This window comes from Mycteria americana, chromosome 1 (assembly GCF_035582795.1).
Source record: "Mycteria americana isolate JAX WOST 10 ecotype Jacksonville Zoo and Gardens chromosome 1, USCA_MyAme_1.0, whole genome shotgun sequence".
Classification (NCBI taxonomy): domain Eukaryota; kingdom Metazoa; phylum Chordata; class Aves; order Ciconiiformes; family Ciconiidae; genus Mycteria; species Mycteria americana.
The window spans coordinates 67,302,238-67,326,106 of record NC_134365.1 but is presented as its reverse complement, the minus strand read 5'-3'; the positions used below and the strand labels follow the sequence as shown (position 1 = coordinate 67,326,106).

General features: G+C 43.0%; 1 protein-coding gene across 9 annotated transcripts in view; it reads left to right on the top strand.

Moving 5' to 3' along the window:
• BICD1 (BICD cargo adaptor 1) overlaps nucleotides 1-23,869 on the top strand; it is a 278,157-nt gene that overhangs the window by 133,789 nt on the left and 120,499 nt on the right. For all 9 annotated transcript variants that reach the window (XM_075503786.1, XM_075503732.1, XM_075503742.1 and 6 more), the window contains exons 3-5: nucleotides 3,478-3,630; nucleotides 7,184-7,621; nucleotides 14,728-15,822. In XM_075503786.1, coding sequence (XP_075359901.1) covers nucleotides 3,478-3,630; nucleotides 7,184-7,621; nucleotides 14,728-15,822 — 1,686 coding nt within the window. The remainder of the gene's footprint in view (nucleotides 1-3,477; nucleotides 3,631-7,183; nucleotides 7,622-14,727; nucleotides 15,823-23,869) is intronic.

Genomic DNA, 23,869 nt, shown 5'->3' with positions numbered 1-23,869 from the left:
AGCTATGTGACTGACATCTTCCCCTATTAGTGTTCATGTATAATTAGATGCAATGCTGACAAGGACTCTCTTGTTTTCTGTAGTTTCACAGAAAGGGCCTTTCCTTCTTTTTTGGCACTGATCCATTTAACCCATTGCACCATGTTCAGCTGGTGGCTGGGATTGAAAATAATTTACAGCCATTAAAACATTGCTCATGTATCGTTAGCTCCACCACTTGGATTAATTTGGTTTGTACAGATACAGTAGTTCATAGGGGAATCCTCTCTGGAAATGTAAAAAGTCCTGAGGCAGTGCCCTAGTAAAAGCATCTGGCTCAATTGCTCTATCCTGCAAGTTTAATGTTCAGTGCTTGATTACCAGTGAAGTTTAATTAGCAATTATTTTACTAATAATTTGGGTTACATTGTCCTCTAGTGGCTCATATAGATAACTGCCCTGTTGACAGACTCCTTTTGCCTTGTGTTTTTAAATCCTCTCGTACTCTTTTCACACAAGTCCAAGTCACCTCGAAAGAGGACCAATGCAATGGCCAAATAAAAAGTTTGCGTCTTACTGCCACGGTATCAGTACAGCAAGATCTATCCTCTATAACGGCATATTGTCTGCTTAAGACATACAGATTTAAAATAGTTCAAAATCACAGTAGTTGTGAGTAGATACTGCATTTAATCAGAGCATTTGATGGAAACAAATATATCCTTCTTACTGACAGTAACAAAGAATAAACTCAGCATGAGGTTTCTTTAATAGATTGAAGACTAGTTCACTTCCACAAAATGCCTAGAGATCTCATAGGAAGGAAAACAGAATAGCCCTCCAGCACGTCCTGTGGCTACTCACTCGTAAACCTCGATAACGCCAGGCTTTTGCCCTGTAACTTGGAAGCGCTGCCTTTCGTAGGAAGCAGTGAAAGCACTAGAGTGCTTTGCAGCTGGGTGTTTGCCAGCGTAATGCAGATGTTCACAAATAGGAGGAGGGACCTGGGAGCATGGAGAATAATGCCAGGGTGCTTGCAGTGACAAAACGCACGTTTTACGTTACTTTGAAAAGGTGATACCGTGTTCTCTCATGTGCTGAGTGCGTTTTGCCCCTGTGGCAGAGCAGTAGGATTGCTTCCGCCGGAGGCCTTGGCCCTGGTCACGGGAAGCATGGCAGGCAGCGCTGCGGCAGGCACGGCAGACGGGATGCTCCCGCTCGCGAGTCTTCCCTTTTCATGCCATTTCTTCCCTGACCAAATGCCATGAGTAATGAGGTTGAGGTAGAGGTTGCTCTGGAGAGATAGTTTCTGCGTGTGTAAGAGGAGGAGCAGAAGCACTACAAATGCTTCTCTTTATACCTTCGAGATTATCTAGGAGAAGGAGCAGTTACAAGTGGCGAAGAAATGTGGTTTCTGTCTTAAAGAAATGGTGGTGCACTCCGGCAAGATGATAGCTCACATTTTCTTTTGCTGTTTGCAGTAATAGGGAAGACAAAGGAGTACTCTGACCTTCCAGAGTTAATACCAGAGGCTTTTTCAAAGTGGCGTGCCTTGTACTCTTTCAGGGAAATAATATATCAGCATTCAGTAAAAATTCTTTGGTCCTCCATCTCTGGCCACCTTTTTTCTTCCTCCCCTTTCGGAGAGGCCTTTTCCTTTCAGCCAGCAGTGTGACTGTGTGCATTGGATGGATGTCAGCCGGTTGCTCTTCATTCCCTGGGCTGATGATCCTCCAAACACCGGCAGAGCTGCAGAGTAGTTTAATTATACTTGACACAGCGGAGCCGTGCATTTGGTGTTGTCCGCGTACGGCCTCAGACTCGCACGTGTACTCACACCTAGCAAGCGTCAATAACTGCCACAGCTGAGAATGTGCTGACAGAAACAAAATGTATAAAGGCAGCCCTGAGGTATAAAATGCCTTCACCTCATGAAATCATCTGTGGTGCCATTCTTACAGTTCATTCAGAGTTTATTAGGCAGTGATGGATGCAGGAATATTTGCGGGGAGTTACTTTTATCTAGCGCTCTGTGGCTCTTCTGCCACTGGGGATCATTTAAACCAAAGGCGTGCCTTCACGTAGGAAATCACGTAGGAGCCTTTTTTCTTCTTAATTAGCTGCCAGGAGGGGGAAGGTGATGGGTTTTATTCTTCTTTAACAAAAAGGCTTCCTTTTAAAAAGTGCTTTTTTAACTCTTGCATCAACGGTTTTTTTCCCATGCTTTGCAATGTTATTTTCTAGGGGTTTATAATTGTTTATTTAACCTAGGTGCTAAGCAAAGTGCTGTTTATCCTCAATTCAGAACATGGGGTTTTATCCCTTACATGCCAGAGAGTGAGTTATACAGATTGATCTATTCAGAGCTTGCTGACTACAATTTCTGCTGTAATGATTTTTTAAATATTTGACTTTTCCAGGTAGCTATCAGACCAGTGGTTACCCTCCCTCCACACTGGAATCTTTTATGGAAACCCATTACAGCTTCCCAGGTGTGCTCCTTCGGACACCCCAGCAGCGAGGGGGCTCTGCCCCATCATTAAGGTCGCAGTAGCGCTTCCCTCCACCAGCTGCTGCAGCAATGCTCAGGTTCCTCCTGAGGCAAGGAGAAGATGTGGCTGATTACGCCGATTCCTATTAATCGGGAAAATGCAGGCTCCTCTTCAAAGTAGAGGGGGAGGTTGCTCCTACCGGCCCTGTTGGTCACTGTTCTCTTCCAGCTGTGTCTTAACTCCATCTTCCCATAGTGCATTTTACATCAGAGTTATGTCAGCAGACTCTTTCCAGAATAACCTGACCCTGGATGTGAAACTCGGTCAGACCTGGTATCCAATGGAAGCAATCTTTGGTGAAACCGTTCCTCGTGACCTCTCTCATAAGGCTGTCTGGGAACTATATATGCTAATGGGAAAAATGAAGTGGTGACCTTGTGTGTTCTCAGACTCACCGGGTGTAATCCTGCTCAGCACAGCAATGCATTTGTCGGGTTTTTGACAAGCGCTTTACAGCCGCCTGCCTGGCAGGTCCCCCCCGCCTACCCGTGTGCCTCTCCAATGCCTGCGGATACAAACATGGGAGCGCACCTTGCTCACTAGCAGATGTCTTTGCAGAACAGATGCTGTTGCTCATTGCTTTTCTGTATGAATGTAGAAAGCATCCTTCGGTGGAAAACAGGTGGTAACTTTATTTAAATCCAGCGGTATTGCAGAGCAATAAAACTAATGAGATGATAAAGCCTTGCCAGGTTTTCCATTTGAATGAGCACCTAATCTTGAAACTGTTTTAATCACGCTTATCAGATGTTCTTATTTCTGCGTTGCCAGCACACACCTGAAATCACCGCTTGGCCTCAGATTAAAAGGTGAAGCTGTTGTGATTTGCACTGTTAAAGCATTTCTATTTGAGGATTAATTTTTCGTTTGGCCTTTTCTAAAGGCAGTGTTGATCATTAAAGTGGCTGTGCATGAATGGTAACGTACTCGCATTTTCTCTCATCAGAATAACGAAATGGTGGAACTACAGAGGATACGAATGAAAGATGAAATTCGCGAGTACAAGTTTCGAGAGGCGAGACTCCTACAGGACTACACTGAGCTTGAAGAAGAAAACATCACTTTACAGAAACTGGTGTCCACACTGAAACAGAATCAAGTAAGCATCGAAAGATTCAAGGCGCTATGCTGAAAAATGACACCTTTTTCTCCAATTTCCATAATGCGATCCCGCAGAGCACTTTGATAGAAGTTTCTTTGTATGTTTTTTTTTCAGTTGGGTTTTTGCTAAACACTTATTCTGAAACAGTGTTATTGGCCATTTTTGACATATGGGGAGGCCCTTGCCTCAGTTTTAGGAAAACCCTGGTGGAATATTTCATTGCAGAACTTTGTAATAGCAGAGGAATTATTAAAATAGATAGAATTGCATCTTTTCGCTTCCTGCTTTTCCTCTCCTCCCTCCCTGCACGCTGAACTCGGTGCCCAGCAGCTGAGTTCAGCCCTCCATTTCCTCTCGCTTGGTTTCCTGCACGTCCTTTCCTTTTTTGAAGTGGAGAAAAGAGGAAATAATCTTCTCCCCGTTCTCCTTTTTTTTCCTGCTCCTCGGGTTTTCCTGTACTGGTGTTGCTCTCTTCTCAGCCACGCTAACCCGCAAGTTTAGCAAGCTTCTAAAACAGGCGAAGGGATGCCAGATGTTCCTAGTTTGTCTTTTGTTTTCCTCATTACAGCAATTTGCAGCTGGTGGCAAACCAACACGCTGTAATTCTCACTGCAGTGCAGGATGCACCCCGAGGAACCGCCATAAACAACAGCCCCATTGCACCCAGACGTAAGCAGTCGTGGGGTCTGTTCTCTCCCCCTTACCAAAGCACAGCTTCCTGTGCTGCTGGATATCTGTACCGCTGAGGAAGCGATCAAGAGCACAGTTGTCCTTTAAATTGAACAAAAGAGATTTGTTCTCACGTCAGAAGAGTTAACTTGCCGTGATGAATATTTAAGTATCCGAGCTGGATGATGGAACACTTTCTGCCTTTTAGACACTGTCCAGACCAGCATAACATGGCACTCCATAACACCATTTCCTTACCTGCTAGCAGATGGTAACAGCACGGCGTTGCAGCCCCTGCTTTATGTCCTAACCTGCTGCCTGGTTCAGTTAGGGCTTTTATCAAATAGCCAAGACTGTCACAGTCTCTAATGGCAGCCTGATAACAAAGCTGCCTTATTCCTGCAGGAATATGCAGTACTATTTCAGCTATCTTTTACTGCTATTTTACTGCTCTAGCACAAATGCAATGGAAACATTTAAAACAATGGGGCCGTGCTGCAGGGAATGCACAGGTAACAGAAACGGGTACATCGTTTCCTTATTCATGAAGATACCCAGACTTTCACACTCCTGAAACTGAATTTATAGCAGATCATCTTTGTATCAGAGTTATTTACCAAGCCAGCAAATTCCCCCTTTGAGGCACAGATTTTTTCCCCACCAGCCTCATAGGAGGCATTTTCACACTATCAGGAAATTAAAGACCCCTTTATGGACTGTCCTAGTTTCCCCTAGAAGAAAACCTGTTTGCAAGTGTTCATATTTGTCATAATATTTCATTCTTAATGAAACCGAATGTCAGCAGTCTGTGGAGAGAAAAAGCATTGCCACATTTTGAATGGCTTGAAAAATCAGTCATTTTGCATCCCATATCCATGCGCTTGTGATTCCTAAAATAGCTTTGATCTATGAGATAAAATTTCAAGAGCATTTTATACTTTAATGCTTTAATTTACAAAACCATATGTCACAAGTCTTAGTGCTAAAATGTCATTATCTGGGTTAGAGTTTTGTAGCTTTTGTAAGCTACATCCATGAGATAGTAACCATATAGATAATATAGACCTCTGGTTTTCATATGGATTTAAAATTTTAAAAGGTTTCTTTTTCCATGTCCTTCAGTTATAAACATAGTTATTTGATGGGATTTAATAATTTTTCAGATGGACCTCTCCCTCCAGTCAGAAAAGATATCAAGTTCCTAAATGTAGATTTCAAAATATCATGGATTTTCCTTTTCTATTTAACATTTCACAGCATGACTTTGGAACTTTCTTTGTTGTTTGAAATGTTTCCATTCTCTGGGTTTGAAGATTAGTGCTTTGGTTTTTAACTTTGCCTTTCCAAAGGCTTATGGGTACAAGACTTTTGACAGGTTGATAAATATTCTACTCCAGTAGGAATTGTTGATATTTCTATTTTCACCAGAACCTTATTATAGTTTGTTTAAATATAAATATATGTCAAATAAAAAATATTCTAGGCAATGCCTTAAAATTGCAGACAATAATGCATATTGATGCATTTGAATGAGAAAAGCCTCAAATGAAAAGAGCTTTTTTATGGAAGCATGAAAATTCAGTATTTCTTTTCCTCTTTCACCAAACTATTAAATTATTTCACCTGATACTGGGAATTTTTTGCATTTAGAAATGAAAAGGTGGATGAGTAACGTGATTAGAATTAAATCAAAGATCAAAGCATGATCATTTTTACCAGGAGAGTTGGTCAAGCGTGGACAAGGACATTTACAAAGCAAGCTCTTCCTTTTCATTGCTGTGGGATTTTCCAACAGTGAAAAGGAAGACGAGGAGAGCCAGCAAGGGCAGGCGTTCGGCAGCGGGGATCGGCTGCGCCATCTAGATATTGCTGAGCAACTGGTTTTGAGCTAGATTGGGTTTACCTAGGCTTTGCTTCTTGTTAGGTGCAATAGAAAGGACTGAATAAATGTGGGAGCTGCCTTTCAAAGAAGAGAGAAGCAGCTGGTTTTTTTTCCTCAGCGCACACTGCCAATAAATACCTTGATAAAATACTGCAGCTCGGTGTGGGGCGGGGAGAATGAGAAGGACCAGCGAGTCCCTCCGCGCCTGGCGAGGCTGCACCGGGTCAGCGGGGGACGCGCTTTGGGCAGCGCTGTCAGAGCAACAGGTTGCCAAGTGCTCCAAAATGGCATCCCCAACACACTGTTCCAGGGTCGTGTGGCTGGATAAGCTGTTTACTACATTTGTCTGGTAGTTTAAAAATCTCTAACAATTTGGGACATCTTAGAGTTTAAACTGATTGTATGAATAGTTTGCTGTTTAATTTTCAAAAGCAAATGCTTCTTGAATAATGGAGAGGCTTGTATGACACAGAGAAGAGAGTTGAGGCTCTTCTACAGTTTTTGTACATGAACGCTACTAAGACACCAGATACTTCAGAGTATCCGTGCCTGAGTAACTTTGCATCTGGTAAGAATTTAGATAAGAAGTCATCTTCAGAATACTTGCAATTAATAAATCAGACTACATTAACCTGAGATCTATACATACCATGATATACCAACATTGCTTATGGCAATTCATGATAAATCTATGGTTACCGTGACATCTGCTACTAAACAGCCTTCTTTCCATGAAATACATTGTTTATTGTCATAAGTTACTCAGAAAAAGGTGTTCTATTTCTTGATTCTCACATGCTGAAAAAGTGAGCAGTGGAGGATTTAACAGAGCGAGCTCCACTTGCATTTTCTGTGGAGGCAGTTCTTTGCAGCTGCAGGCAATGTCTGGTATTTCAAACTGTATTTTCTGTAACACCTATTTCAATAAGGCTGATAAATGGCAGGTTTTCATGACTCAAGTTTTAGTATTATGAATGTTCTTTGTCTTGTCTAATTCAGGTTGAATATGAAGGCTTAAAGCATGAGATTAAACGATTTGAGGAGGAGACAGTGTTGCTTAATAGTCAGCTAGAAGATGCCATCCGGCTGAAGGAGATTGCTGAGCATCAGCTGGAGGAAGCTCTGGAAACTTTAAAAAATGAAAGAGAGCAAAAGAACAACCTAAGGAAGGAACTCTCCCAGTATATCAACCTCAATGATAGTATGTATAATAACCATATTAATATATCAGTAGATGGATTGAAGTTTGCAGAGGACGGGGGCGAGCCCAACAATGACGACAAAATGAACGGACATATCCACGGGCCTCTCGTGAAACTCAACGGTGACTACCGAACTCCCACGGGTAGGAAAGGAGAATCTCTGCACCCCGTCTCTGACCTCTTCAGTGAGCTCAACATATCAGAAATACAGAAACTGAAGCAGCAACTCATGCAGGTAAGAGCTGAATTTAATGTCCTGAAGTGTTTAGACACACATCCTATGGACCCTAGTGCCTGCTTTTGCAATGATTTCCCCCAGTGACATTCTTGACCATGTATGTCCTGTTCTCAGACTTCTGCTTTGGTGTTTCTTTGTGTTTAGGTTTTGCTAGAAATGTCCCTAGTAAACAGAGTACCTGTCTGCAAAAAGTCAGTGTGATCTGAGCAGGTGTTTAGCACGAAGAGGAGAAAGGGACCTAGTTGCTGTGGTTGCAGATGGTTAGATTCTTTTTTTCCTGCTTTGATAATGGGAAGTGTCCCCGAAATTGCAAGCAGAATGAAGTACTCTTCAATATGACCAAAGCTATCTGGAAAAAAACCCACTAAAATACAGACAGACTTGATTATGCTCCCTTGCTAGTCAGAGGGAGTTTTTGCCATTAAATTCAGTTTGAAGAAGATTTGGCATACCGTCAAGAGAGAACAAAAGGAGAGGAGCGCTCCTTTTAGTAACTGCGCGCTCGGAGAGCATGTGGCATGTGAGATGTCACAGAGTGCCCTTGTCCACCCTGGCAATCCCGGCGGATGCGCAGGCTGCAGGGGGTGCCTCGGGGACCGTACAGCGAGCGTTCGTTCTCTATTCATCCAAGCCCAGCCCGGGCATAACCAGAACAGGACCCTGGGATGCAAGCCAGATAAAAACTCAAGCTGCCAGCCCCGATGCTGACATCATCTTAGAAAGGGGTACAGTGCCACGCAGAGCAAGGGTCCCACTGCCCAAGCCGTTGAGCGTCTTCTCTGCCACAAGAGCTTGAAAGGTTTTGGCACCATCAAGGAAACATCCAGTGTTTTCTAGCTGTGGGCTTCCAAAAGTACCTCTTCTAAAAAGGGTAAATGTAAATCCTTTCCTGCTTAAAATGTAAAAGGCAATTTGGAAGTAGAGCAAACCCAGTTTTCAGTGCTTGCTAGAGAACAATAAATCCCTGCGTGGTCTGTCTGATGTTTGCTGAAGAGTTAATTGTTTCATTGCCAAACACACCATGGGAAGTTTTGATCTGAGCTATGACATGGCAAACACTGATGACATCTAGTGCTTTGCACAAATAACTTTGATGCAAGATATACATAATTCAAGGGGAAAAGCTTGAAATTTGGAATTTTGTTTCTGTGAAAAATTCTGTCAGAAACTTCTCCAGTATTAAAATGTAAACAGTGTGTGTAGTTTGTGTATATATGCATACATTAAAATATGCGTGTGTATGTACGTATACTTTTATGTATATAATATATGCACATATATATTATATGCAGCTTTTTATTTCATTCAGGAAAATGTTAAAAATTAAAAAACCCACAGCTTCAGAAAAAATGCTTTGAAATATTCACATTTTAAAATACAACGTAAGCACTTTCAACCATAACTTACAATGAAGTTTATGCAATATAAATTTGGAGTAAAAGCTGTTTGGAAATGAAAAACAAGACTGGATATGTTATATCTTGATTTTATTAAATTAAATATTGAGCTTGATGAATCGGCAAACTTCTACTTGAAAGACACTGCAAATGGTTTGATCATCTCTGACTTAAAAACTTATTTATTTTACACTTCTTAAAGAAAGAGTCAGCCTTCTCACAGTCACTGGCCACAAGCTGCCCATCACAGGACCCTAGAAGGACCCTAGAAAATAAATACAGCCATTTTTCGGTCACAACAGCTTTGCTGGGCCCCAGCACCCTCACACAAATAGCCGCCACCATTGCTCAGCATTCTAATTGTGTTAAAAGGTTTAAAAAGAAGGACCAGACCCAGCTGGAAACCTGATTTCTTTAGATACTGAAAAGGCTTACTGCAAAATGCTGATATGTACTTTTTTTTAAGTGGTCATCTTCTCTGTTGAGTTGCATCAGCTCACCTTGGGTGACACAAATTAAATGTGAAAAATTCCTCCAAAAATTTTCCTCATATTAGATAGGAGGTTTAATCGGGTTCAAGCTGACAAAAGGTAATTCTTGAGCAAAACTGGATTTTTTTTCTCCTCAGCAGTGTCTTTTCCTTGTGGTGTTCATTCAGTGATATCTCAATATTTGGTATGTGTTCCTCTTGTTTTCTCTGAAGAGGCTGCTCTGTGACAGACTGCTGAAGGAACTGACCCTCTCTTGGGAATTATTTTTAGTCTGTAGGACAGCAGGCTCCTTTTTTGAGAGAAGCAAACTTCCGATTTGCCATTTTGTACGCATGTGGCAAATTTTTTCACTCCTCAGTCTCAAACAGAAGCCTTCACCAAAAAAGTTAGTATGATAGATATAATTCTTTCTGCAGCTTTAAGATGTTGCGGCATGATTTGTGCTGGTTATTAGAAGAGATTTAATTGCAAGTGTTCCCTGTCCATCTTTTAAATCCACTAAGTAACAAATATCTTGCTGAAAACGCTTGTATTCCGAGATTTAGTTGGAAAAGCTCAAGGCTTTCTGCTCTGCTTTCATGTTTGTTGTCCAGTGGGAAGAATTATCAGTCTCATCTTTAAAGTCTAGGACTTCTTTCTTCCCTCCATGGTGATGCTTTCCCTATTCTTGAGGCCAACATCGTATTTGGAAAACTTAGATTAAGTTCTCTTAAAAAAAATATAAGAAAAAAAAATCAGTTGGCACAGATTCGGACACTCTTCTCCAGCTGTCTGGTACTCTCTGATAAAGATACAGTACAGCTGAGATTCACGGTTCTTGAATTGAGTTTTCCTGTTCACATGTTCCAGTCTCCACCAGGAATTGTCCACCGATATTCTGTTGTTATTTAAAAACAAAACAAAACAAACAAAAAAGATAAATAACAGTGGTAAAATCAGTGTGGTGGGTTGACCCTGGCTGGACGCCAGTGTCCACCAAAGCTGCTCTATCACTCCCCTTCCTCAGCTGCACAGGGGAGAGAACATATAACAAAAGTCTCATGGGTCGAGATACGGACAGGGAGAGATCATTCACCAATTACTGTCATGGGCAAAGCAGGCTCGACTTGGGACAATTAATGTAGTTTATTGCCAATCAAAATCGGAGTAGGATAATGAGAAATAAAACCCAAATCTTAAAACACCTTCCCCCCACGCCTCCCTTCTTCCCAGGCTCAACTTCACTCCCGATTTCTCTACCTCCTCCCGCCAGCAGTGCAGGGGATGGGGAATGGGGGTTGCGGTCAGTTCATCACACGTTGTCTGTGCCGCTCCTTCCTCCTCACACTCTTCCCCTGCTCCAACGTGGGGTCCCTCTCATGGGACACAGTCCTCCACAAACTTCTCCAACATGAGTCCTTCCCATGGGCTGCAGTTCTTCACGAATTGCTCCAGTGTGGGTCCTTTCCATGTGTCCTTTCCACAGGGTGCAGTCCTTCAGGAACAGACTGCTCCAGCGTGGGTCCCTTCTACACAGTGTAGTCCTTCAGGAACAGACTGCTCCAGCGTGGGTCCCCCATGGGGTCACAAGCCCTGCCAGCAAACCTGCTCCAGCGTGGGCTCCTCTCTCCACGGGGTCACAGGTCCTGCCAGGAGCCTGCTCCAGCACAGGCTTCCCAGGGGGTCACAGCCTCCTTTGGGTGCATCCACCTGCTCTGGTATGGGGTCCTCCACGGGCTGCAGGTGGATGTCTGCTCCACCGTTAACCTCCATGGGCTGCAGGGGGACAGCCTGCCTCACCATGGGCTTCACCAGGGGCTGCAGGGGAATCTCTGCTCTGGCCCCTGGATCGCCTCCTCCTCCTCCTTCTTCACTGACCTTGGTGTCCACGTAGTTGTTTCTCTCACATGTTCTCACTCCTCTCTCTTCCAGCTGCTGTTTGCAGCAGTTTTTCCCCCCCTTCTTAACTCTGTTATCCCAGGGGCACTACCACTGTTGCTGATGGGCTCAGCCTTGGCCAGTGGTGGGTCTGTCTTGGAGCCGGCTGGCATTGGCTCTGTCAAACATGGGGGAAGCTTCTAGCAGCTTCTCACAGAAGCCACCCCTGTAGCCCCTCTGCTACCAAAACCTTGCCATGCAAACCAAATACATTTGGTTTCCATAATTGCAAACTATACAGCAAATTGGGAAGAAAATCTCCTCAAACTGAAATCTTTGAAAGGAAGGATACATCACGAAATGGGTACAACTACTTTTGAATTGCTTTTTATTTTCATTTTAAGATGATAAAGATCCTTACTGCAGCTACTATTTTTAATGTCAAAAAAACCCCACCAACTGGACTGAAAAATAACTTCAATTCCCAAAAGTTTGCTGTGGATGGAAATAATAGTATTGTCTAGAACAAGAAATATAATTACCGTACTTGGAAACAGCAGAGTCATTAATATGCAGAAGGTGTGCTCAGGGCTGAGTTGGAGCTTTGGGTTTTTTTTTTCCTTGGAAGTAGGAACATGTATTTATAACTTTAAACAGAAGTGGATTAGCTTAATCCATAATTACTGGAGCAGAATGAGTAAAATTTAGTCAATCTATGTATTTCATTTTACCTACTGTCCAAGTTGGTATATGGGTTTTAAAAGTTGCATGTTTTCTCTGGAAACACTCCTTTCTATTTGAAAGAAGTATTTGTTTCCAGAACCCATTCATGTTCAGTAGAGAAATGATCATAAAGATCCCAATTAGCTCTGTTACAGTTTTCCTTCATGATAGAATACGATGTTTGAGATCAGTAATCTGGCAGGATCGATTCTGTCTGATTAATTTAAGCAGACACTGAAACACCGTGCTGCTTTAACACCAAGTTGTTTTCTCGAAGGAAAGGCTCTCTGGCTGTAAGCTCTGTATTTATTTTACACTAGTGCAGTCTACGGTTAATTGCCTACTTCCACGTGAATATACCCACGGTGAACCCCTACACCTTAAAAAGCCAACTGCTTTTGGTGTGTAATGTATGGATCATTATTATCCATATGACTCCTTACCATAAGGTGAGATGGTCCTTTAAATTAACCAAAACTCAGATTTTCATGCACATGTGTAGCTCACCTTACCAGCCTGAAGGAATAATAAATACCTTCATTATCTGATGAGGGTAATGCAATAACAGCTAAGCCTTCTATACCAGGTGATAATAACTAGAGTTCAGCTGCAGGTTTCTGGGGAGAGCAGACCTGGGGCAGACTGCTTGATGGAAAAAACAGAGCTAGGAAAGCTAGTGAGGAGGCTTTTGCTGGGCAGCTCTCTGAGACTTCCCTGGACAGGTCTGACCGAGGAATCTGTGGAGAGCGGTCACCTTTTAAGAAGATGCTCTTGGCAAAGGTGAAGGTTCTTCTATTTTGGATTTTCTCAACAAGAGTGGGCTGACGCAGCGGGGGTGAGCAGCAATGGGGGCAGCAGGCAGACTGAGGCAGTAACGGGGAAACGGCGTCAAATGGAGAAAGGTACCAATATACTCATGGTACTCGGCTGTCCTCTTCTGCATTACAGCACAGACTATGTAGTGCCTAAAGTGGAGCGCCCTATATCTAAGGAGACAGATTCTTCCTGGATCATAAAATAATGATGAGGTTTGGCCCTGTTTTTTTAATTCTTAATCCGTCAGTCACCTGTACACAAGAAAACTAGGCTGATTTTTTTAGATGTTTTTAACATGGCTTCTATTTTTATTCTTACAGTTTCTAGCTGCAATGGATTGCAGGTTCTAATAGAGGCCACGTTTTGAAAGCCTGTCTGTAAAACCAAGGGATCATCATATGCTTTAGTGCCTTAATACTTCTGAGCAGCAGCCACTGCTCAAAAGCCTCGTTACGAGAAAACGGGAGTCTGAAGCACTGCTTGGAACATTTTGTGAGATGGCATTAATACCCTCTCAGTCTCTAAAAGGCTTTTCTTTTCCTTCAGTAAGATTCACGGTGGCTGATTTGACTCTCTTCCAAATACTGCCTGGGGGGATGGAAGGAAATACTTTTGAAAGGGTTTTTCAGAACTGACAGCTTTGAATTCTCAGAATTAGTAATTCAGCCACTCGTAAAGGGAATGTGGAGCATGCCATTTTCACTGCATGTGTAGACACAGGGCTGAGATACTGCAACAGTGGGAGAGGAAGAACAGAAAACCCAGTAGGCTCAGGATCCTGTTGGAAAAGCTGTGAAAGCAAGAAGGATCCCTTCTCCTTGTGCCTTCCTCTGCTTCCCAACTCACAACTCAGAACAGGACAAAGGCAGAGAAAAAAAGTTGGAGCATTATACTTAAAACTTGAAATGGGAGTCTTTCAGGGGTGTTGTCATGAATAGCAAATACCTGAGCAGATCAAATTTTATGTTTTTCTTGTTCACTTGCTTTAAGATGCTGTGCATTAAACCTTCTAGAGTCCTCCTCTATGACCTCTTCTGCTGTTCAACATCCACATGTCCCTGTGGATATTCAGAAAGGAACTTACTAGGTCAGAACCAGTGGTTTGTTAGTTATACCACAAATCCTGCTTTTTCTGCCTTGTCCTTAAAAGGATGGATTTTGCTTATAGTTAAGTGCTGGGGATGGGGAGTCCTGGGAGTTGCATGTGCTCAGTCTCCTGATTTGTGTTACATTCTCACACAGCGGGTTATTTAATCTAATCTGTGGAAATGTACACAGCCATTTGTTTACTGTATTTGCATTCAGTAATCAAGCCTTAATGAAAGTTTGCAACAGTCCAAAGATATAAATAAATATCGTGAAGGATTGGTAGAGCTATTCATGGGAAATGTAAATTCAAACTCCATTGAGAAATGCATATGTACCAGGCTTATAGTTGACTGATAGTTGGCAGTGATGCAGTTTATGCCTGTTAAAATTCGGGGAACATATGTCGTAATAAATCCATTATCATCACTCTAGCTGACTAGGCGCTTAGTGCTTGGGGACTAAGTAATTGTTCAGTGGGCAACGTGTAAAATCGCGACCTAGTGATATTGCAAATTGTAACAGAGCCTGGGACTTCATAATCCTGTACAAGTTATACGTATTTCTCTCTGACTTAATTTTATGGTTTAGGGATATATGGCTAAAATTTCTTTGAAGCCTTCAGGTTGTGTATGTAGAGTGGGGCAGTGGAAGAGATGAATGTGATTGCAGAATTTGGTGTTCAGCACGGGTAGGACGAGATCCCGGGTTTCTTACTTCGACTCTGTTGCAGGTGGAGAGAGAGAAGGCCATTCTCCTGGCCAACCTGCAGGAGTCTCAGACGCAGCTGGAGCACACCAAGGGAGCCCTGACCGAGCAACATGAGCGAGTCCACAGGCTCACGGAGCATGTCAACGCCATGAGGGGGCTGCAGAGCAACAAGGAGCTGAAGGCTGAGCTTGACTGTGAGAAGGGCCGAGACCCCGGCGAGGAAGCACACGACTATGAAGTGGACATCAATGGCTTGGAGATCCTAGAATGTAAATACAAAGTAGCTGTTACTGAGGTGATAGACCTTAAAGCAGAAATCAAAGCCTTAAAGGAGAAATATAATAAATACGTGGAAAACTACACTGAAGAGAAGGCCAAGTATGAGAGCAGAATCCAGACGTACGACGAACAGGTGACAAACCTGGAGAAGTCGACCAAGGAAAGCCAGGAAAAAATGGTCCACATGGAAAAGGAATTGCAAAGGATGACAAGCATAGCAAATGAAAACCATAATACCCTCAACACCGCGCAGGACGAGCTGGTGACGTTTAGCGAGGAGCTGGCTCAGCTCTACCACCACGTCTGCCTGTGCAACAACGAGACACCAAACAGGGTCATGTTGGACTATTACAGGCAAAGCAGAGTCACCCGCAGCGGGAGCCTGAAAGGACCGGATGACCCTCGAGGTCTCCTTTCCCCGCGGCTCGCCAGAAGGGGGGTGGCATCGCCTGTAGAAGCCAGGACCCCGACCGAGCAGGTGACAAAAGAGGCCACGGAGCCTGGCAAGGAGCAGAGCCCAACGAAAACACCTAGCGTTTCTCCTGTCATCACAGCCCCTCCTTCCTCCCCTGTCTCCGATACCAGTGACATCCGCAAAGAGCCGATGAACATCTACAACCTCAATGCCATAATAAGGGACCAAATCAAGCACTTGCAGAAGGCTGTCGATCGGTCGCTGCAGCTGTCACGCCAGCGTGCTGCAGCTCGGGAGCTGGCGCCCATGATCGATAAAGACAAGGAGGCCTTAATGGAAGAGATACTGAAACTGAAATCACTCCTGAGTACAAAGCGGGAGCAGATCGCAACCCTGAGAGCAGTGCTGAAAGCCAACAAGCAGGTAAGATGCTAATAAAGCAGTCAGTCGGGAAGTCTGTTACTTATACAGGTCACTTACAAGCTTTCCCAGGAGTAGTTCGGAGGAGAGGTTTTACTTACATGTTATTTAGCCTCTCACTCCATCATGGCGAGGGCAGACCTCTCTTCCCCCCATCCCCGCCTCCTCTTTCACCAAGGGCACAGGCAGAAGAGCCTTTCCTGCGGAGCGAGAGAAAAGCAGAGGGGCAGGGAGGGATCAGCTAGCACCCAGCCCGATGCACGGGCATGTTGCTAGTATTGCAAAATGATAAGATTGCCAATATTGAAAAACAAAACGGAGTGTGCATGGAGAGGCTCTCAGGGGCGTGCTGACCCATTGCCAGGGCAGGTACTGCTGGAGCGGTGGGGAGGGCAAGCCTAGGAGACACCCACCTGGGCCAGCACCTCAGCAGCTGCAGGTGGTCCTGCTGGTGGGATGTAGTGGAGCACATGGTGCAAACAACCCATTGCGTTCTTCTTGGTGTAACCTCTGGGTAATACTCCACAGGCTGCAAAACTTGAGTGACCCCCAGCAAATTTAAGGGCATTAAAAATAAATGCCACAAAAGCTAAAGCGCGCCTCAGGAAGAGAACGGCAGGTGTAGGAGTGTGACCGGTGGCTTTGGACTGTACAGAAGCTGGGCATTTCTTTGATAAGAGAGCAGGTGAAATGCTGAGTTATTTTCATTACAGGTGGTTGGAATTTTTTTAAATTATTTTTTGTTTTAGTCAGAAATAATTTCTCCTGCCGTTGTCACGTTTTTAATCCTTTAAGAAATAAAATCAGGGTTTTCTATTTTTTTTTTTTTTAAGAAAAAGGACAACATCACTACATAATAAAGCTGACTGAAACAGTAACTGCAGGTTTTTATTTTGAGAAGGATTCATTATGAAGTTATATTTTAAGAGAATAAAAAAATTCAAATTATTATTTTGAAAATTTTCACAGCTTAGAAAAATAACCATCAAACCACTTTATTTTTAATGTTTCACTAATGCGAATAAGCTGAGAATTACCACATTTTATGTCAAATGCCAAAAGAGGACCGTGTAATGGTGGGTTTTTCAAGACAACTGTCAATTTTTTTTTTTGCATAGTATATCCTCCCAAGCCCTTTGTATCCATTAGATTCCAGGTCTGCAAACATTTAAAGTTCAATTTCAGCATGCAAATAGTTTTATTTACTTTGGTGCATCTCCTTATGCCCAGAATTAAGTCTGAATGCAAGAGGCTGTAGCGGCAGAGTCATCGTTCCAGATTGCCCGGGACTTTTCTCATCTAAAAGCAGCGCAGTGATCACCACGGGGGGCATGAACCCTGGTTAACAGCTTAGGATACTATTAGCTAATGACAGTGATGGGATTTCAGTGTTAAAATTCCCAATAGTCAAGTAATCTGAAGTTACATTTTCAAGTTTAATTGATTGTTGAATCTGTAACTGCATTTCTAGAGTACTGGGGATTTTTAAATTCCAGCAATATTTCAATATACATCAAGTCTCTTATAGCATTTCCCCCCCCTCCAATACATGTTAAATATTAATTCAAGTAATTAAATACCATCTCTAGCTAAGCAATAATAGCTCTGAGCAATTATATGTGGATTTTCCATGTAATTAAAATGTAATTAAGATGTAATTGAGGTGTATGGGTTTAGATTCCAAATTAAAATTTTTTTCCATTAGCATAGAGCTATCATTTATTTTTTTCATACTACCAGAGAATCTAACTCAGTCTTGCTCTTTTATTGCTGTCAGAAATAAAACATCGTCCTAAAGCGTACTCACTGAACTGAGAAAGATAGATTTGCTGAGTAAGGAGGTGCTATTAATTAAACTTTTATTTATTGGATAGCAGCATAGATATTGGTAACTGTACAACCGGGTATAGAGTCTTGCAATACTGTTCATGCAAACCTAATATCAGCATCCTCAACTTTCAAGTTAAAAGACATAATAATATAAAAGGATAGGAGAAATTTAAAGTTACAGAGAGGGTGGGTGAGTTTTATTATGTGCTAGCAGTACTGCCAGCCTCAAGTGACGGGTGTATCCCAGGATCCAAAGCACGTCTCATGTTCAAAAAACATGAGTCAAGATTCATCCCCTTGAGTTCTTCCTCCCCAAAATAATAAGTTTTTAAGCTGCAATAGGCTGGAGATATGTTTCCTTTGTGGGTTTCAGTTTAGATGAGCCTACAGAAGACATCTGGTTCAGTTTTTCACATTTGCTTCAGAACCACAAGAGCTAGAATTTTGACTTGTTAAAAACCTTCCTCAAGCCATGATGAAGCTGAAATTAATACGGAATTTTGTCTTTTCATCCCTTCCGTAGTACAGCAAGACACTGCTGGTGCCCGAGGTAGCAGGGGGAGCTGCGGCAGGCCCCTGCGAGGGGAAGGCTGCAGCTGGGGGGCTGGATGCTCTGGCCTCAGCCTCCAGAGGGGCCACATCACATCTCATGTCATCGTCCCTTGTAGCAATACTGTTACAAAACACCTGTATTTGTTAGCCCTCCAAAGGGAGATGCTAATAGTTTTATTTAAAAAATAATTAATTAAATGCTGGTGGGATGTAGTGGAGCACATGGTGCAAACAGCCCATTGCGTTCTTCTTGGTGTAACCTCTGGGTAATACTCCACAGGCTGCAAAACTTGAATGCCCCCCAGCAAATTTAAGGGCATTAAAAATAAATGCCACAAAAGCTAAAGCGCGCCTCAGGAAGAGGCTTTTCTTCGTTGGAGTAACATGGGAAAGCAGGATGAGCGCAACCAAACGCACCGTAAAAATGGCAAGACCTGGCCTTCCTAGAGAATCTCGGATTCAGATCCAGGGGGGAAGACCCCCTGCGTCTGGCATTTCGGGCTGTATTTCAGTAGTGAAGTCCCACCCTTAACCAGGGAAGCACGGGTGCTATCTAGTGACCACCAGCAATATTGCAACATCAGATTAAAACGAGAATTGTCGTTTTCCTGGCAATACGCTTCGCCGCAGTGCCCCGACATCCTCTGTTATCCAGGTACGCAGGGGCAAACGGTTCATCGGAAGAGAAAAAGAAGAGAGTTTCTGCCTCCCGACTGGAAGCGTGTTCGCTTCTCTCCAGAGCAGCTCAGCCACGGCAGGAGAGCCCTGGCGGACTCTGCTTCTGCCTCCTCCTGCTGCAGCGGGCCTGGCGCTCCAGCACGGCCCTTGCACCTTTTAAATCTTTAACAGCGTGCAACAAATTTCTGTTTGAACCTGACCAGGTGTTGCCTAGTTTAATGCATTTGGCAATAGCTGATGAGATTTCTTTTTAATCTAGCTGTATTTTCTTTAGTAATATTTTCAGATAAGCATTAGGCTGGGCTGCAAACAGAATACACAAAAGCCTATAATGCAAAAAGGAGAGCAAGATTTGCTCTAAGAAGCTGCAAACCTGAGCCCGGGAAAATGGATTATTAAATCAATTGTTCAAGACAGCAAGGCACATATATCTTGCTAATGGTTGGTTGCTTACCTGGTCTTGATTTATGTATCCATGTATTCATAGCCATAATTACTGTGTCAGCACCAGTTTTGTGGAGCAAACCCAAGTAGCGTTAGCATTACCAAATAGCATAAATTGTAAAGTAGTATCAAATTAATGCTACAATAACTTTTAGGACCAGTTCAATAATGGTTTTGATTTTGATTTCTAATAACATTCAGAAAGCAAAGCTGCCTATGAGGGGAATTTCATATCCCGAAGTTCTGACTGAAAAACAATCGGTTGTTCTCATAGGTAAATAGTTCGATGGGAAGGAGCTGAGTCAGCAAGACCTTCACATCTGTATTGACCGTAACTACAGTGTCTCCAGCTCCCATAACTGAGATACCCATGAAAGTCCTTCAGAAAAAAATAACTTGATAACCCCAGACATACAGTACCTTATCTATAAACAAAGGCCCTGATGTTCTATAGACAGAATACAGTAGAATTTCTGCTGGGAAAGTGAGGCTGCGTGGAAAGATCCAGTACCACTTAGGATTTCTGCACTAAAATAACAGGCTACTGTTCTGCTTTCTTGTGTGAAAAAATGAAGTGCCTACCACTGTAGGACTTAATATTCTTTCAGCAACAATTTTTTTACTTGGTTTGCTTCTCACACTGCTGATATAAAGCAAATGGGATATGAAGTCATCTTAGAATGTGAATATATAGAGAAAATGAGGTTTGTTCACGGATTTCAGGATTAAGGTGGCAAACTTTAGGCAGCTGGATTTGGGCATCTCTTTTGTAAGGATAAGGACGTCGTCAGTTCCGGCAGTGCCTCGGGTCCTGGGCTCGGGTGTGTGCCCACCTCAGCCCGTGCAGCTCCGTGGCTGGGTTTTGGGCATGGGGGTGCTGAGCTCTGGGTGCCCCAGCTCTCTCTTCCTGGACAAGTGTTTCACACCCTGCAGGAGTCCAGGTGTTGGAGCTCTCTGCTCCCTCCCAGCCTCGCTGTCAGCTCCAGGTGATGCCCTCTGCACAGCAAATGCTATGTGCTCTGCGAGCCATTAATCCCGTGTCTCCAGGCAGCTCGCTGCGTGGCTGGTAGTGCTTTCGCCCAGTTCCTCTGCATGACGGGTCCCCTGTCAGGAGTGTCACTAGCCCCTCTCCTGTCTTATTGCATTATTTACTTCACTGAAGAGTAGCCACATATTTGTCTGTGTTTTCACCTTTTTCTTGGGCTCTCCATTTCTATGTGTGTCGCTCAGAGGTTGCTTTTTTATGTGGAGCCAAGTTTCTTTAACACAGTTTTGTAGTTAACCACAGCTTAAACCCAAATGCTTCAGAAAGAGCTGTTAAAAACAAAGCCAGGTCCTGGGCATCGGCTTCCTTTTGGCACCCCCTACTTGGGGATGCAGACTTTTATTTGCCCCATCCTTCTTTTCAGAGTACTCTGCAAATGCACTTTCAGTCTAGGTTTTTAAAATCTAGATTATCCTGCAAAACTGGTTTCAGGCACAACCACGTGTATGTGGTTCAATGGGCACAATTTTGGAAACTGGCTGAGAGAGGGAACAAATAGAAATAACTTAGACTAGAGCTGCTGCTGGAGGAAGAGTAGCATGAAGCTCTGGCTTCAGTTCATTTTGCCCCTATGGCTCTTGCACAGTCCAGCAGTACAGCTGAGGTGACCAGACACATAGGTACCTCTGAAGGACGGAGTCCAAGCTCCCCTTCTCCCTTCAGCCCCACTCCCCATCACACATTCTGGCTCCAGGGTGCTTCAGGCAATTTTTCTGCCTCTTCAGGCTCCCCAAACTGGCTCACAGGAAGCACAGAAGAAAACCACCCGATGCGCAAAGGGTGGGGATGGGGAAAGGCTGGGTTATCATTCTTTTGGTGGCAGCTAGCCAACATAGATTAACTTGGCTGTATTGTAAAATGTCATCCTCGGAGCCGAGGAGTCTGACAGCAATTGGCTTCGGTCAGCATGCAGGTCCCAAGCCGATGAGCTGTCGGTAACCCGAGCATCCGCACAGCCGGGCGCCCACCGGCTCCTACGAGGACCTCGTGAGCCTCACGCTGAAGCGATGCACTGCTGCTCTGCTGGCCCTGGCTGCCTGTCTGCAGGTTTCTAACAGAAGCTACTCTTGCTTGCCTCCCCTTTCTTTCTCTTGCCTATTAAAAACACGTTATGTTAGTTTTATTTGCTTCTCTAGTACAGCACTTTTGCCCATTCGTTCTTCACCTGGGAGACTTTCGGAAGGGAGACCTTTGACAGCCTGCAAAGGCATGTATTCAAAAGCTTGTCTGGTGCGTGGACAGCCACCAGGCACTTCCAACAGGTTTTGCAATTTATGCTTCGTTTTCTATATGTTGCCTTATGGAAAACTCTAACAGGAAGAAAAAAAAGGTTTGAAGATTTGACACAGCCCTTCCTCTGTTACCTTTATTCACCAACTAAATTATATTTCTAATTTATTTTTCATCCTGTAGTGTTACATGTCCATTTAGCTTACCCTGACATCCAGACTAAAACACAGGGATCACAATGATTCGTCTGATCATTGTGCGCCGTTTCAGTGATGTATAAATCATTGGGTTTACATGGAATGTTATCCCACTGCTGAAACAACTTAACAATTTTTTTAGAAGTCTAGTATTAGGCGGCACATACCTTTAACTCACTTTCATTCCTAAACAAAGGAAAATATTTACATGAATTCTGTATTCAAAGATGAGTTATGATAGGTTAAGGGACATAGGGCTATATTTCGCTTACAAAGCAAAGACACCTGCATTCCTGCCTTAGGAGCAAAGAGAACTCCGTTTGTGCTATAGGGTCTATCTGTGCCCTCATAAATCACTTCTGCCTCAATAGCGACCTGAAAATTCTTAAATAAATCTGATTTAATTGTATCTGTTAAATATGAATTTGTCCTCTGATGCACTATTTCCTAGATTTCCCTTCAAAAAAGTAGTTTTATTAAACATAGTTAATCCTTCTTCTCCATGTTAATTTACGAGTGTACATTTTTGCTCATGGTTGAAAACAGATAGAAAGCTGATGAGTTCTGCTTTATACTGCCAAGGTGTAGGGTAGTGTCTACCATCCTACATTATACCAAAGCATATGTCAGCAAGGTTGAGAAAAGCTGCATTTATTTGAATATATCCCTAAGTGGTTGATTTTTTTAACCTGTATTGCTGATGAGTTAAAATTTGGCATGGAAAAATCCATCTATTTAAAATGTCAGGTAGTTACTAGTGATTTTTTAAAATCTCTTCTCTCAATGTAAACTAGTGTGAAAGTAGAGAAAACATTACTGGTGAGTGTACAATTGGAAAAAAAAAAGAATTATTTTAACGCTGCCATTTCTAACTGTGCTATTTCCCCAGACACAAATTAATAGAGTTGTATTTTAGTAGGAGATGGTAATATGTCCTTTTGTTAAGAGACATTGTTAGTGGGAAATGTATTGAGTTTCAGAAAACTGAGTTCAAAATAGGTTTCCGACTGTTTGGCCATTACCATCTTTTGTCATCTCCCCTTGCTGGTTGCTTTAAACTAATGTTCTTCCACACTTCTCTCCCCTGGTGATGGCTCAAGAGCCCACAAGATCAAGAGCCCACAAGATCAACAGGGGAAATTGATTGCCTCTATGAAATGCTGCAACTTATTATGCACTAAATGAACTGAAAAAACAACCATAACCCCCCCTGAGTAAATGTAAAAGGAAACTTTTTTTTTTCTGCATCTCATTCAATGGCAATAATTTTAAATGTCTCATAGCAGCAGTAGGTATAAAGCCTCTATACAATTATGTATTTTGAGTAACTTCAAAATGACTCCAGACTTCACAGGTAAAACAGAAGGTTCCACTCTTGCAGAAATAAGACGTATGTAACTATTAAAAGCAGTAGGGCAATAAATTAAAGAGATGTAAGGGATGAAATTAAAAAAAGAAAGGAGGAAGCAGAAAAAATGAAGGAAAAGGATGACTGTAAACCCTTGCTTTCCTATTAAATGAAAATTGTAATTTACACTTTTTTTATTCTTTTTTGTAGCGGTTAAAACTGCCAAAATAATGCTGTTTTGCACAACAGTAGGCATTGCCAGCGCTCAGACATAAAAGCAAGCTGCCAGGTCCTAGCAGTCACCTCGCCCAAGGAAAGCCTCAGCTGGCAGGAATCATGAGGCAAAACACGTTAGTTCCCCCCTGGGCTCCAGAGGCCGAGTCTCACATGCTGTGCGTCCTGTTTGCAACGTGGCTGTGGGACACACCTGGTTGTTTATTGCAGCTCAAACGACACGGTAGCAACTCCTTAAGCTGCAGTAATTTACTCACTTGCCGGAGTCCTCAATGTACAGCTGCACAGTTTTGCAGAGACATTTAAGGTATCGAGTTGTTGCTAGCGCATCAAAATTGGCTTTGTCCTTTCAACTGCTTTCTCCTTTTCCTGGTTTCATGGAGTACAGCTTAAAATAAGACATTAAAGGGTGCGGTGCAATGAAGCTCAGGTCTAACTTTCTTCTACTGTACGAATGAAGAAGGAAATCTAAAGTAAAAAATGGCATCTTAG